Source organism: Laccaria bicolor, genomic scaffold, assembly GCF_000143565.1.
Source record: "Laccaria bicolor S238N-H82 LACBIscaffold_24 genomic scaffold, whole genome shotgun sequence".
NCBI lineage: Eukaryota > Fungi > Basidiomycota > Agaricomycetes > Agaricales > Hydnangiaceae > Laccaria > Laccaria bicolor.
The window spans coordinates 29207-45231 of NW_001889895.1; the positions used below are offsets into that span (position 1 = coordinate 29207).

General features: G+C 49.0%; 4 protein-coding genes across 4 annotated transcripts; 3 read left to right on the forward strand and 1 right to left on the reverse strand.

Moving 5' to 3' along the window:
* Positions 1 to 3712: 3712 nt before the first annotated feature.
* LACBIDRAFT_303434 (uncharacterized protein) lies at positions 3713 to 4134 on the forward strand (the record flags this gene model as incomplete). The annotated part of the gene is made up of 2 exons (XM_001884042.1): positions 3713 to 3739; positions 3802 to 4134. 2 exons carry the CDS (start codon positions 3713 to 3715, stop codon positions 4132 to 4134), a joined length of 360 nt encoding a protein of 119 aa, XP_001884077.1.
* A 1757-nt stretch (positions 4135 to 5891) lies between these two features.
* Positions 5892 to 6676, forward strand: LACBIDRAFT_294865 (uncharacterized protein). Its single transcript, XM_001884043.1, has one exon. The coding sequence runs from the start codon at positions 5907 to 5909 to the stop codon at positions 6591 to 6593; it is 687 nt and encodes a 228-aa protein (XP_001884078.1). The 5' UTR covers positions 5892 to 5906; the 3' UTR covers positions 6594 to 6676.
* A 2197-nt stretch (positions 6677 to 8873) lies between these two features.
* LACBIDRAFT_294867 (uncharacterized protein) lies at positions 8874 to 12015 on the forward strand (the record flags this gene model as incomplete). Its single annotated transcript, XM_001884044.1, has 6 exons — positions 8874 to 9908; positions 9987 to 10657; positions 10716 to 10829; positions 10881 to 11018; positions 11078 to 11674; positions 11738 to 12015. 6 exons carry the CDS (start codon positions 8874 to 8876, stop codon positions 11901 to 11903), a joined length of 2721 nt encoding a protein of 906 aa, XP_001884079.1. The 3' UTR covers positions 11904 to 12015.
* An 84-nt stretch (positions 12016 to 12099) lies between these two features.
* On the reverse strand, positions 12100 to 14931 carry LACBIDRAFT_294868 (uncharacterized protein; the record flags this gene model as incomplete). Its single annotated transcript, XM_001884133.1, has 3 exons — positions 12100 to 12832; positions 12883 to 14793; positions 14850 to 14931. The coding sequence occupies 3 exons, from the start codon at positions 14929 to 14931 to the stop codon at positions 12198 to 12200; spliced, it is 2628 nt and encodes an 875-aa protein (XP_001884168.1). The 3' UTR covers positions 12100 to 12197.
* Between the last annotated feature and the right edge of the window lie 1094 nt (positions 14932 to 16025).

Consider the following 16025-nt stretch of genomic DNA (forward strand, 5'->3'; position numbering starts at 1 on the left):
GTGGGCGTTAGGCGTTGGCATGGGCGCTGGGCGTCGTTTCGTGGGCGCTGGCGGTGTACGTGGGCGCTGGGTGCTGTATCGTGTCCGCGGGGTGTTGTTTCGCGTCCGTTGGAGGTGTACGTGGGCGCTGGGCTTCGTTTCGTGGGCGCTGGGCTTCGTTTCGTGGGCGGCGTGTTGTTTTGTGGACGCGGTGTGCCGTTGTGCACTGTCGTGGGTGCTGGGCGGCCATCGTGGGTGCTGGGTGGGGTGTTTTCATGGGCGAGGTGGTGCTGTCGTGTTTCGTGTGGGCGCTGAACGTTGTTTCGGGAGTGCTGGGGTGGTGCCGTCGTGGGGTGTGAGACCTGTTGCCGTCGTTTTGGTGCCACGTCGCAGTCAGCGACGTGGCACCTGGTTTTCGTGTTGAGAAACGAGGGGAGAGGGGGTTGTGGGTGCTTACCTGGTTCGTGTGCCGTGGTGACGTGGCACAGCGTTGTGGTGTTGGCAGCGTTGTTGGATGTCGGGTGAGCGGCGTGGTGGTCGATGTGAGCCCCCTCACGTCGCTTAGCCCATGGCGGGCACTCACAACGTGAGGGGGGCGGTTACGTGGAGCGACGACGGTGGTGGTGGGAGGAGAGAGGGTTGTGTTTGGATGAGCGTGAAAGCCGTTGCCAAACAAACAATTGTTTGGCAATGGGCTTGCGCCAAACAAACCGGATTCCGGTTGCATTCCGTTTTTGCCAATCCGGGGACCATTCCGGTCACAATTCCGGAATGCCGAAATTCCGCTGGAATGGTAAAGCACCGGAATGAAGAAAATAGCAGGCCTCCCTGCTAAATTTCACTCCTCCGGAATCCACCGGAATCCGCAGGAATGACCGGAATCCTGCAGGAATTAGGGGGGCACTGATAAGACCTCCTCACTTTGGGGAATATCCTGACACACTCGACCTCTCACTGCCTGAACCAGACAACGTTGAAGAAGCACATTTCCTGAGGAATCAACGAGACCATGAACTCTTCAAGGGTTGCTTCTCTGAATCATTTGGAGACAAGCTACTACACAGCATGTATTGCATGCCTGTTTTTGCTGTCCCGAAACCTCACTCCACCAACTTGAGGATGGTCACTGATCAGAGCGCAGGCAAATTTTCCCTCAACAGCATGATTCCGTGCGAATGAATCATAGGCTACCTGCTAGACAACTTACAGCATCTAGGGAAATTCCTCATCTCCATGAACAAGTGCTTCCCTGACTCAGCTCAAGTATTATTCAAATCAGATGTTGCCGAGGCTTATCGACTTCTCCCAGTTCATCCCTACTGGCAAATCAAGCAAGTCAACGGCATTGGTGGGTCTTTGCACATCGACAGAAACACGGCCTTTGGCGGGTGCAGTTCAGGATGTAATTGGATCACATTCATGTCACTTGTCTCATAGATAGCGAAGAAGAGAAGGGGAATTGAACTCCTGGGTACATAGTTGCCATCCACAATTTCAATTTTCATCTCCTCAAAACACAAATTCACTCTGCATGAATGGCAGAGGCTGGCAGGATGGATCAACTGGAGCTTTAATGTTTTTCCTTTACTTAGACCCACACTCAACCACTTCTATGCGAAGATAGGTGGCAAATCCACTCCAAACCAATTCATCAGGATCAATAACACTGTCTGTGCCAACCTCACCTGGGCTGCCAATCATTTGGAGCATGATACCAGTGTCAGACTCATTTAGCAAATTTATTGGGATGGGCACACTGCTGACTTCATGATCTTTTGTGATTCCTGCTTAGAGGGCATGGGTTTTTGGATACCTGACAGCCGTGTCGGTTTCTACTCACCTACCCCCAGCGGAACTAATGAGGAGCACATCTTCTTCTCTGAAGCACTGTGTGTTCTATCGGCCATACATCATGTCACTGATGTCCTCCATGTTCCACCCACTACCAAGGTCCTCATCTACACCAACAACAACAACACCATCACCATCTTCAACACCTTGAGATGCCTCCCTCATTACAACTCAATCCTCACTGATGCCGTTGACACATGTATTAACCATGACATACAGCTCAGAGTCCTCCACATTGCTGGAGAACTTAACTCTGTCGCTGATGCCATCTCCAGAAACAATTTCAATGTTGCATGCCAGTACATCCCAGATCTCACCATCTCACCTTTTCTACCCCCTCAATTGCCACTGGGGGCTACGAAAAAATGATCCCTACCACCATGCATGCCAGGCAACCCCACAGGGAACCCTGGTCTCAGGAGAGGCTGCTCAGAGAACACACCATCGCCCTTGGTCAAGCAATTGACAACTCTACATGGAAGAACTACGGTTCCACCCTGAACTCCTACCTCAACTTTATCAAACTACACAATTTCCCCCTTGAGCCAACCCCCGACACTCTCAGCCTTTTCACAGTCTACATGTGCCACCACATCAAACCCGGCTCTGTCACTACTTACCTTCTGGTATCTGCCAACTACTCAAACCTTATTTCCCCAATGTGTGCACAGCCCGCAACTCTGCCCTTGTACATCATACATTGCAGGGCTGCAGGTGTTTATGTGGAACCCCAACTTCTCACAAATGTGCCGTCACTCTAGACGACCTTGAGAAAGTCATCAATGTGCTAGGAAACTCATCTGACTATGACAACATGCTTTTCCTTGCACAATTTCTCACTGGCTTCTTTGCCCTCTTCCAACTGGGTGAAATGACATACCCAGACAACCCACAACTTTGTGACCCCAGAAAAGTCACCAAACGAACTTCTGTACATTTCTCCAATGTCTCTTTTCAATTCTTTCTGCCTGGCCATAAGGCCGACAGATTCTTTGAAGGAAACACCATCATCATTTGGAAGAATGCATGTGTCTTCAACCTTCACAGATGTTTTCTTGTGTACTTACATGCCCATGACCAGAAATTCCCCTACAGCTCCCCTCTGTGGTTGACCAGCAATGGTGTCATACCCACCCAAGCCTTCTTCATCAGACACCTCTGGCGCTTTTTTGATTCCGACACTGCTGGCCAATCTCTCAGAGTGGGAGGAGCAACTTCCCTTGCTGAAAATGGCATACCACCTGCAATTATTCAAGCTATCAGGAGATGGGCCTCAGACACCTTCAAAATCTACATCTGCAAAAACCCTGTTCTTATCCATGTCTTACTATTTGGCCAAACTGCATGCTCTGTATCCTCATACATCCATGCCTTGGATTCCTAACTTCCATCAAACTTTTCTATTACTTCTTACAAACTTTTTATTTACTCACAGACTTTTTTCTTATATCTACAGACTTTTCACACCACTGTGATCCCCCACGACATGGTTCATATATCGTGAACCAAGGTACGACTACACATATATCGAAGTCTGTCTAGGAGAGACTAACGACATGGACGTCATCTTTCCTTTCCCATATCATACACACATGTACTTTCTCCTACCTTTCCCCTCGCTCCTCACATCGATCACTACATGATCTCATCATCTTTTTTCCTTTTTTTTCTTATATAGGAATATAGCCATACCTCCAACATACCTCGAGTGGAAATACGTCGGAATCAGGCGCACGCCGTGCCTGATCTCCTGACTTTGGCTATTTTTTCTCATCACAGTCACTCATCGCCTCTGCATCACGCACAGCCTAGGCGCTATTTTCGGCAGCCCTGTAACGTGTAACATGGGCTGCCGAATTGATCGAAATGGCACAGTACCTCAATGATTGCCGTTAATCAGATCTCTCAGGTATGTGTTTTCTATTCATTCCTACGTCGATCACCTTCACTGAACGTCAATCGTGTTATTAGCGCGGGACGCAATTGTTGCGATTCAACAAAAACATAGTAGTGGCGCGTATTGGGGAATGGATTATGGGATGGATTAAAAACTCGTGGAAAGGGAAATTACGCAAAACTTTCTCCCCCGTCCTACCAAATGTCCCTTCAAGAGTATCACCGAGCAATCATCTCAGCAGCATGGGTGGTCATTCTATCCCTCATCCCGCAAGACCTAGTGCGGGCTGGAGCCGTCCTCCTCGGTTTCCTTATATGCGTCCACGCCATGCGCCCACGAACCCTCATGGAAAAACTTCAACTGGGACTCTCATCCTTGGAAGAAAGGTTACAGGACGCCGTCGATAGTGGAATCATGCGTCAATCGGAAACAACTTTCACTAATCAATTCACGAGGGACATAGGAAGGTGAGTTGTTGACATCGTTTCATTAAATAACGCGCTTGCTGTGTCCATAATATACGCTCTTTAGGATCCGCTATATGGTCTTTGAGCTCTACGAGAGGACGCTCATAGCGTCTGGCGGAATTTTGCAGGAGATAAAGGCCATTTGTAGGGGTCTCTCACTCGAGATTAATGAGTGCATTTGGGATGTTGATGCCTTAGAAAGGGACCTCGAAGTATGTTCTGTCGAGCTGTTGTTCTCCCCAATATGACATGATGCACAGATAAACCGCGCAAAAATTATGAAGAACCAATATCATTCGTGGAAGTGAAAGACCGAACTGAATATATACCATACATTTCACGATCCATCACTCTCCTGCTTGACCCCTTCCCATCGCTATGTTGTCTGCGCTTTCCTCTGCTTTGGTGCTCGCTAGATATGTATTCTCCATTGTTATAACTTTGGCATTTTTCGCCTAGGCAGGACACTCTACCCTCTTCTTCGTTTAGCATCGACAAGGTAAATGCTATATATGTATGAGTATTATGAAATTCAAAAAGCGGAATTGGGGCATACGGAAATCGAGACCGCAGTTAAATTCTTCACATCGAGCTGAAGAATCCCAACAACGCGCATAAAAACGTCAGCGCCTTCGCCAACAACATCGTAAACCAAGTGGTCATGGATAGAGACTGTTGTGAAAGGGCGAAGCTGGAGTTTATCCCCCCGTACTGTATAGCCAAAAACGTTGTCGCGGAATTAGAGCCGCTATGGCGCCAGTGAGTTGAAGAACGGGAAAGAGCGGTATGTTCTACCTGTTGTCCTCACAAAGCGCGTAGCCTCACGTGACATAGCACCTCCGCACAGACGTGGATTGGGGAGGAGAAGAGATTGAGGGGTGTTTCGGTACCGAAGCCTGCGTAAATTTCGAGCGCGTTACAATGGGTGTAGACGAAGTGAATCCAGTAGCCTGCGCAATCCGGTCAACGAACGTGAACGATGAATAAAGTCGTTTTGAATGGATATTTTTGGGGCAAGCCGGTCCTGATAATGAGTGTAGCCATTAACCACTGAAGAATACAGAGCAATTTGGTCTTACATCCTCCACCCTAGATTGGGGTTCATTTCGATCCATCCAGAGAAGACAGGGATCAGTCCTCAACGACCAAGGGCGGCCGCTGGAAATACGGCCACCGGAAGCCCTCGAGTTCGTGAAACGAGCAGGACTCAGCATAGTGATAGTGATGCACAGTATAACGTTGTGAAAAGTCCCGACTTCCGTATCAAACGGAAAGAATTCTGCAGCGTATCAAAATCTGTATCTTGGCTTGTGTGGAAAGTTACATTGCGGTAACCTCAATGTGGACCTATGTAAGGCGGAAGATTGGTAGTTGGCATTGCACCAGCATGCTTTGAAATCAAAATCAGCCATTCCTCCTGGAAGAAGGGTTAGAAATTTGTATTCCGACCTATATGATACGTATCTGCCCCACTCTGATGTTCGATGCACGTTTAGTCCACGCAATCAAGGCTGCCGGACAGATGATCCCGCCTATCAAAAGATCATTGTCAGAATCGCTGCGCGTGATTAGCATCGACAACATCTGGAGACGCTTCTGTCCAGAACGTCGGCCGCTTAGAAATCCAGACGGCGTTGCGAAGACACCTGCAAATGTATAAAATCGATGGATCAGTTGGAAGACAAACTCAACAAACCTGACTCTAGTACAGCATGGCCACCCCACCAAGCCTGAGCATCGCAGTCCTCCTCTTCCCCGACCATCAGAACCTCGATGCCGTGGGTACCATGGACTACCTCAACAGCCACAGCCAAGCCTATCTCGCAAACTTCCCCACCGTCCAGCACCTTGTCCCCAAGGCGCCCATCTTGACGTGGTACTTCGTCTCCGACACCTTAGACCCCATAACAGCCACCTCGGGCCCTAAACAGCTCCCAACGCACACGTACGCGACGTGCCCGCCCGTGGATTGTATCCTCGTACCCGGGATCGACCCTTTTCTCCCCCTTTCGGAGGGATGCACAGAGTTCTTGAAAAAGGATCCGAAGGTTATCCTCTTGACAGTGTGCACTGGCTCTCTAGTCATTGCACAAACGGGTGTCCTGGACGGGCACAACGTCGCATCCAACAAATGGGCGCTTAAGCTGATGGTAGACGCCGGGAAGCTGAACAAGGCCGTGCATTGGGTGGGAGATGCGAGATGGGTGAGGGATGGGAGGGTGTGGAGTGCTGCGGGGGTTACGGCGGGGATTGACCTTGCTGCTGAGTTCGCGAGGAGTTATTTTGATTTGGAGGTGGTTGAGTTTGTGAAGGTGATTTCGGAGGAGGTGGTCAATCCGGACAGGCCGGATCCGTATGCCTATGTTTTGGAAGGTGTGGATTTGGGTGCGGGGAAGTGACTTTGAATAGACTCAAACACAGCGACTGTTAGTGCATTCCACAGTCAATCAAGTACCCAAGTAGACCGACTGAACGGTTTTCCAAGACGGTGTGTTTGCGTTGTATGACGCCGCTGAGGCGAGTGCGTGTCACCTTATCTCTTGACGTCCACGTCCGAAAGGGCTGCGGGCAATTTTGAACAGCAGCCTCATCATGGCACCGCAATGGATGACTTCCCATAAGGTCTAGAAACCTAGATTATCTTCTAAATGTTTGATGGGCGGGGTTTAAAAATATATTCAGCCGTCTTTCTAAACCATAAACCAAGCAACACAGTTCTATACGAGTACAGTTAATTCTTCTTTGGTGAACGCAGATCTCGTACAGGATCTCTCCATTTGAGCTCATTCCTCTTCCACTGCGCCTCCAGTTTCAGTTGGCCCAAAATCACATTAGGAGAACTAACACAGTCTCCCAGAATGCAGAGACAATGTGGTTGCGTGCAATTGGGCAGTCCAAATGCGTGGTTTGAAGGTGGGTTGCGTGTGTCGACTTGGTCACGTCGACGCGCTGCAACAAATAAGCATATAAGACCTAGTTCACAATGAATTTCCGGAGAGAAAAACTTGCTTATTATTCACCATTAACTCGTTAGACAAGAAAAACAAGAGAGACCTACTGTATAGTCATGGAAGACCTACTACATAAGTTGGTGCATCTCGATGTGCTACCTGATATGGACACGATGCTCAGGGATTGATCGTCGGACAATGAAAGAAGGGTTTATTCAAACGATTTAGAACTAGAAGAGGGGGGGGGAGGCCTCGTCTAGATTTTCATCTAGAAGAGGGTGCTCGATGACAAGCGGAGTTGAATGTTGACAGATTGCGACCCATTTGGCAGCCGGCATGGCGGCACGTCAGTTTAGAAAAATAATCTAGGTTTCTAAACCTTATGGGAAGTGGGTGACTTCCCATAACATAAATTTGCTAGATTTAAATAAATCGACGAGATCTAGGGTCTTTTGCCGGGATGCCGAGTCTTGTAAGGGTTCGACTTTGATGGAGGCCCTGGTTGGCACCCAGTTATAAACCTTAATCTATTCAGAGGGTACAGACCCCTCGAATAGATTTCAAACACTGGAATCAACCCTGCCATCATGACACCTTTCCTTCCTGGGTACGTTTTCTTCCCACCTAGCTTAGTCAGCTCTACCTCATCCTCTCTACTCTCCTATGGCTGAGGGCAGTCTGCTCTCTCGTTATAATTTGAAGCCATTACAGAGTTTATTAGTAGTGCCAACGTCCTCTGGTTCCAAAATTTCCTCTCCGAAGCTGTTTTTCCTTCCACAAACAATCTTCTCAGCACATAACTCACAGAATCAGAGCATGTTCAGCTCAAGTTGACATTTTCTCGGCTTCATTCATTGTGTGTCCTACTTTCTGGCTGATATGATTGAGCATTAACTATAATACACCCATCCATGGGCCTGTGTGTCCTCAAAACAGCTCAGGTGAGAGGGAAGTAAGTTTATTCATGTCAGGCGAATAAATCTAATCAGTTGGCGTTACGGTTTATTTGCTTGATTAAATCGCAAGCCAGGGTACCCATTTCAAACTCCGATAAGGGTCAGATTTATTCGTTTATATAGATTTATGTTACGGGAAGTCACCCAGTTATCCAATAATACATAGAACAAGCTCTGAGTGAAGAAAGGCGGAGGACAAGAATAGATAGGCCACCAAAAATAACACCGCACAAACATAACTTCCATGTCAAAATCCGTACCTGGATGTATGGACGCCCGCTCATGATCAACCAGAAACGCGTCATTCTCTCATTCAATTGGATTCCAATGCGCATGAGATTGTCTTCTTAGTTCTTATCCATATCCACGGGGATCAGACGCTTTTTTTCCGACGCTTCGAAGGCGTAGGTACACCTCAGGCTGGGGTGTGCTCATCCCAAATACAAGACATCCGTAGGTTAGCGCTGGCGCAGCAGCTTCAATACAATGAATGTTCCAGAAACACTTATCTCCCACGTTCCTAGAGGCTAGGTAACGAGGAGAGCTCCAATAAAGGCTACACATTGACATGGTCGGGGTGAACGTTCCGAGATGAATTTACTTACCTCAGGCATTCTTTGTTATCAGTAAGCGCCTGGTTCCGTTCAATCACCACTTCTCGTAAAGCACTGATGATACTTGACGTTTAGTATAAACTGAAGGCATGCACGAATCATTGTTGCCCCACTTTTTGAATTCCAACCATTCCGACAGGTCTCGACTCCCTTCCGCAATGCCCCTGTTCTCCAAGGCTGTGGCAGAACAAAGAGGGTCTCATCCCCCTCAAGCACCGCCAATATCAACAGCTAAAGCGCCTGGTAAATTCGAAAGCTTCTTTAATAGATCTAAACGGACAAGCGCAACTTCCGAAGTGTCGTTCCAAAACCGAAACCCACATTACCACGCCCCCGCAATTATATCAGGACAAACGACTGGATCAGGACCAGGACCGTACTACCGCGACCAGCAAGAAACAAGGACACGAGTGTATGCCCAACAAATCCCTATAAGTATGGACTCGGCACAATACCCCAGCCACCTACGTGATTTTGTGGAGGCGACCTACCAGCCCCCGCCCCCACCGCGAACGCAAGGATCACGTCCATTACCTGCCCCTCCCCAACGACAGTCGGCAAACTTGAACCCAAGTCCGCCATCATCCCCTTTCATGAATGAAACCCACTCAAATCTAAGCCAACCGTCTCCGGTTAGAAAGAAAGGATACAATTCACGGCTGTCAGATACCAGTCCCATGCCACCACGTCATCCAAGTTACCCCCCTTTACCAAAATACGAAGCAGAGCCAAGCTTCGACGATGATATCTCCGAACTCTCCTCTAGTAACTCACCCGCTTCCCCCTCTGCAACTCTATATCCCGGGCCACCACGCACGCCCTCCTTGCCTGCTTACACTTACAATACCACCCATCCATACTTCCAAAGGCCACATGAAGAAGACCAGCACCAGCATGTATACCCACCTAGACCGCACTTCCAAAGAATAAACGAAGAAGAGCAGCACCAACATGTATACCCACCTAGACCCAGCTCGGCCGATACGCATTACACCACACCCCTCAACGCCCCACAAGCCATCTCACCATCTTCATCATACTCACATGCAACTTACCTGCCACCTACACCCATCCGCCTCGAATTCGACCCCTCCATGCCAATCAACGCATCCGACTACGTGTTCCCGCCTTCGCCAACCACCGTCCCGGGTCGGTCTGGGGGTATAGACGAGCACGAGCAGCGAAAGTCGAAAGTAACAAAAGTATACCCTGCCGGTCGGTCCGTGGCTCGTCCTAAGGGGAGCGAAGCCCTTACAGTGCGTGTTCCGCAGGCGGTTAGTGCGAGTACAAGTACGACGAGTATGTCGCCGTTGTCGGATTTGTCGATGCCTGTCCCGTTGGTGCCCCCTGCACAAGCACAAATACAAGCGAATCATAGGACACCGCTGCCCGTGGTGCCCCAACATCGTCAAGTTCACCAGCACGATTCGATGCAGCCTTCCTCTTCCTCGTTACCTCTTTCGGTTCCCGCATCTACGTCTTCTTCTGGCCCCCAAGACAAAGACAAAGATTCCACGTCTCCAACTACAGCACCAGCACCATTCATCTTCCCCTCCGGTCGTTCTCGAGCCAACCCCAAAGCGAAACCCAAACCCAACACCACCCGGGCCGACCCTTCGCCAACTCGGTTCAAGGGACTTCGTCTCCTGAAAGACAAATCCAAGAAACCGGATAAAGGGAAGCAGAGAGAACGGGATAAGCAGGTGGAAGATGGGAGTGAGATGCAGATGATGTCGATGTCGATGTCAGGGTCGACTTCGAATTTCTCGGGTGTTGGGTCGACGGTTGATTTGGGAGTGGGGGTTGGAGGAGGGGATGAGGTGGTGTTTGATATTCGGAGGGCTAGTAATAGTACTAGGATGAGTGCTGGAGTGGCAACGGGAGGCAAGCCGAGGGTTAGGAATTATCCTTTGGATCCGTTTGATGCTGTTCTTCTTGACCAGTACGTTTTCACTCTGGTTTGTTGCTACTTGATTTTTCTGAACTTTTGTTTGGATCAGTGACAGACGGACGGGGGAGCTGTTACGTCGTTTGAACACGACCGACTCGCCGACGTTCTATGACTATGGGACCTCGCCTCCTCGACAGGTACTTGACCTTGGATGCGGACAAGGGTTAGTGTCTCTCTTCATCTTCTTAACTGCCACTTACCTCATAGACGACAGACACTGGGTCGTTGAAGCTGCCATGAAATGGAGTGGATACGGGACCAAAGTGACCGGGTACGACAAAGTGAATATCTTATCGCCACTCGCTGTCCAACATAGGGTAAAAGGTCAAATCGAGTTTATTCGAGGGAATTTGTACGTGTTCCCCTACACTTTCTTGCTCATCCTCATCTTCATTCACATGTGCCATCCAGCCTAACACAACAACTCCCCTTCGACTCCCACACCTTCGACCTAATAAGAATGTCATGCCTCACACTCTGCATACCCACAGACTCATGGGCACACGTATTCGAAGAAACCTATCGCGTACTCGCCCCAGGTGGACGACTGGAGTTGATCGAAGATACCATCATCTTCCCACCCCAACCCCCCATCACCCCTCTTCTCAACTTCGAATACCTCTTCGAAGATCTGCTTTCCAAGACATACGGCATCTCCCTCCATCCCGAGACGTTCATCTCGCAATTGATGAAAGATATATTTGGATACGGGGAGCTGGTGCAAGTCATGCATCTCTCCCTCGCTCACCGTGATCCCACACCCACTGAGGAAGACCGAGACGAAGGTGCTGCTGCAAGCGAGACGGAGAGCAAGCCAACGACAGGTCTCCTCCTCCAGCCGTCAACCTTCCTCCCCATGGAGGCAGAAGAACTCGAGATGCACACGACAAGACATATCAGAACTTTGTTATCGTGCAAACATAAGCTGGTAGAACACGCCATCGAAACGGCTACCGAAGAAGACGTGAATGATGAATTGGTGCAGGAGGCTCTGTATGAATACGAAAGGTCCGTATGCCTTGTCTGTCCTACTTGAAATTTCGCGTTTTGTTGATTTGGGAGGTTATATAGCTCAATACATCAGAGGTTCCACCCTACTATACATCTCGATGCGAATGGGCAGGTGTCGGACTCGCAGGATTCGGATTCGAGCGGTGAGATGGGCAGTGCCATCTGCACGTTCCGCGTGTTTGGGGCTATCAAGATGGAGAGAGTCGTGTTTACCTCTATTACTTGACGATGAGCTTTATCCACAACGATGTTGTGTGTCTTGGAATGTCCACTGGCCACTTTGGGCCGTTAGCGATTGCTTCATCCGCTGCGTAAATATAAACGTCGTCTTCAAAGTTATTGGGAGATGTACACTTGTTTGAGAACTTTAGAACAAGTTGACAATCACAGAGTGAACTAATCAGGGGATAGTGGACTTAAGGCTGGTAGTAAAGCACTGTTTCTATTCCAGGCGAGGGGCATGTAGCAACAACTGCGTGTAAGATAGCGAATCGAAGATATCCATGCATAAGAGAATTGACTAAACAACTACAGAATTTCCGCGAGGAGTCGCCCCCATCGCAGCCATGAAAGTTTCAAATGTCAGCCTCCCGTCGCATGTAGCATGATCATAAGTAGCATCGGCCGGCGGGTCCCAAGGTCGCTTATTGACATGCACGTCGTGGAAGAGGGTCCAAAGGGGTACCAGCCACTCCTTTTTGAGTGATTCGAAATCTGGTCCGATATTTGAAAAGACAGCATTCCTTCCTAGCACGTTGGATAGGAATGCAAATTTCTTGTCCAGACCGTCGGCTATCCATGCTTCGAATCGTGGGTGCGGCTTTCCACGATTTATATATTGTTGTCCTTTCTTCAAGTCGTAGTGGATCGCGGCCCATATGAGAATGTAAAAGAGCGACTCTAGGTCGTGCCGATAGTAGTGGGGCCACGCAACCCCTGCATCTAGAAGATCACATGCCATGAAAGGCGTGGTTCCAGTACGGTGAGTGGCAGCACTACGAATGGGAATACCATCTTCGTCAACCTTTGATGACATGTCCCAGTCATTGACGACTCCTTTGACCTTCTTACCATTGTCCACTGAGTAGAGCATCAAGTTGTCCTCGCTGAGATCGCGATGTAAAACGCGACCGTCTTTCCATGCGTGATAATGACCTGTGGGATTGTTAACCCAACTGAATAGTTAAAGACTTGTAACGACATACATTCAACACAATCAAGGAATGCTTGCTTGAATTTGTTAAGGTCACCAGCTTCCCACAAGCATTCGTACTGTTTTCCTGCCATTGCATGGAGATAGCGCGGCTTGATACTGTGACGGGGTGGCATCTTAAGGCCTAGGCGAGTCCACGGTAGGTCAAGGTCTTTTGGCTGATAAGTGGTATGATACTTGATGTCCGGCAAGTGGTCCGCCCAATCAGGGATCGCTTCTCGAAGAGCCGAAATCGTCTCGCCTTCAGGAGTACGAAATAGCCACTGCCAGCTCATTTTCAAAGCTAAAAGCGGGTCTTCAACGATATCGTTATCGTTTACCTCCTGGACCGAAAAAACCGAAGTGCCGCGACCAACGATTCCATAGTAATTCGATAGGGTTTCCTTGAAGCGGAAGCGAGGTACCCTTTTCTTTTCGCTACCGGTGGGAGGCAACATGATGAAGCATTTGTCAACAGCCTTTTTAGCAGGTGTCTCGGCGGGTGACCCTCCGGGAGCCGTCTCCACCTCCGGTTCTTCCACCTCAGGCTGTGTTACAGCTGACTCCTCGGTCGCTGGCGCTGTGATCTCCAATGTCCGAGCATCTGTATTCGGGAGGGTTCCTTCCAAATGTAGCTCCCCTGGTCCAGGAGCTTCATCGTCGTTATCCGTCGCCGGCTGAACTGGAAGAGAGGGAATAGACCTGTAAAAAAAGGGACTGAACCCCGCTTGGCACTTGTCGGCTTGGCTGAGCGCAAACATAACAAGGGCCAAAAGATTGGGCTCCTCTCGAAAGCTGAAGGGCTCTGAGCGCAAAATCGCATGACGGTCATAGTACCACAGTGACATCATCCATCGATCAATGTAAATGCCAGTGACATAATGACGGTTGCCAACGCAAAGGCACTCCAAACCATAGGAAGCCAGCTGGACTTCTTTTGCAGTGGGGTTGAGGCTGCTCTTTGCGCTACGCGAGGCTGTATCGTCTGCGGAACGTTTGCGTTTGCCAAGTCCCTCGGTCAACGGCAGGTCAGTACTGCTAGGAAGCTGGGATGGGTTCGGTAACGATTCCGTTGATGCATGTTGAGATGTCGATGAGGAAAGGAAGGGGTTTGGTAGTGTCGATGCGGAAGGGAAGGGGGATGGTTCGGATACGGTCGAACGTGTCCGTTGCGTCCGTGGCTTCGGGGCTTTCGCTCTTCCTGCGACGCTGTCCCTGCCGGAGCCAGATGCAGATGCAGCACGGGAGCCGGATGCAGCGCGTGAGCCAGATGCAGCGCGTGAGCCAGATGCAGCGCGGGAGCCAGATGCAGCGCGGGAGCCTCGTCGCCCCGTACCCTGTTCCCGGGTTATATAACCCGGCAGAGAGTCTGACGATGGCAATGCAGTATGGTGGCTGTCTTCTGGTATCGATGACATCTTTTCCTTCGCCTTGTCGGCGACGTTCTTAAATTCGATTATGCACTTCACAATATCCCAGCAGTCAATAGCGGTGGGGATGGGCTTCCACATGCGCAATACGTCGGGTTTACGATTTGCGTATTTTGATTTGATGGTGTGACCGCCTCCTCTATCCCAAAATCCATCGCGGCGCTCGCCCAGCTCGAAATGGGCATAAAGGTGATCCAATAACTGATCAACGATCTCCTTGAAGGGTGCGTGTAGTTTGGGTTCATCGTCTGTTTGGGCAACCGTGTCGTAAGTAAAGACGGCTTCTGGATCGAGCTCCAATTCCATCGCTAATATTATAGCGATCTGTTCAGGTGAAAGCCCAAAAACCTGTTGAACAAAATTCTGGACGGTAATGTCCTCGTAGCGATTTCCGACAAGTTCATCTTTGAGGACTGAATCCATAACACTCCGGGTATGTTTATGCAAGCCATTCGTATGTGTTTTGCGTGGCGTGGACATAGAGGACGTGATCGCTGTAGATATAGTCATTATTGAGACTAACACAGCAAGAGCATTCTTGAAGACTCACACGACCGGTCAGAGCCTTCCTGAGAGGAAAAATACGAGTAGACGGAGGAGCTAGAGTCAAACGAAGAGTAAGAGCTGGCCATGATGCCACAGAAGACTCAGGGCTTTTAAACCACAAAGCGAGTCAGGAATTTGGAAGGAGGACAATGCTCATTGACGGAATTTCAAAGTGATCAAGTAGTGATCCCATCAACAACACGTGGTGGCAACAGATGGCTTTATTGGGCAAGGTCTCCTCAAGGTCTCCTACATTGCTTCGATGCAACACCTTGGAGGCGGCTCGGGTAAACTACGCTTCAAAACAATCGATAATCTTGTCCAAACCCATTGTTGTCCCTCATGTTGATCGATAAGGATAGTCATCAAACGAGGGCAGACGAGGGCGGGTTCTTAAGATTTCAATGTACTTCCCAAATTTCAAATTCACCATCCTCATGTTGCCCCCATAAGTATTTTTTGCGAGTTTGTCTCACGGATGGCCGGAGGAGACGAAATTGCAAATTCGTGAATCAACAACAGTACTTGAGCTCATGTTCAAAGCGCATCAGAAGTGCGGCTATCCAATAGACGATAAATATCTGATAAATCTCGTTGAAAATTTTGCTGTTTATGTACATAGACTTAAGTAGAAAATTCAGTATCTCCTATGTACATATATGTTAGCGTCAGAGTGACGGCCCCTGGTTGGCAAATTGAGTGCAGCTTGCTTGTAGCTCGGGGATACTAAACTTCAAGAAAATCGATAATCATGTCCGAACCCAGTGTTGATCGATAGAGATGGTAATCAAACGGGGGTTCTTGGCATCCAATGTATACCTCGTTATGTTTATCCATTCTTCAAATTTACCGTCCTCAATGACTCCTCATGTTGCCGCTCAGTCGGACTGGCCCATTGTGGCCCCATATAATTTTCTTATGCCAATTTGTGTGACCTATGTAAAAAGGGAATTCAGGAAGGGGGCGAGTATCATATCCCTTTCTAAGAAAAACAACTAGCAATCGTTCCATGTAGCCAGTGCCAAGTTCTGACGGTCAAATTGAAAGCTCCGGTTTACCCAAGGGACAAGAATTGATTCACCTTCAATTAGGAAACGAAAGATCAGATAATAAAGCCATGAAATGTGGTTTTCTAGATGTAGATCCATGCAAGGACCACAATCAAATTACAGGATCGCAC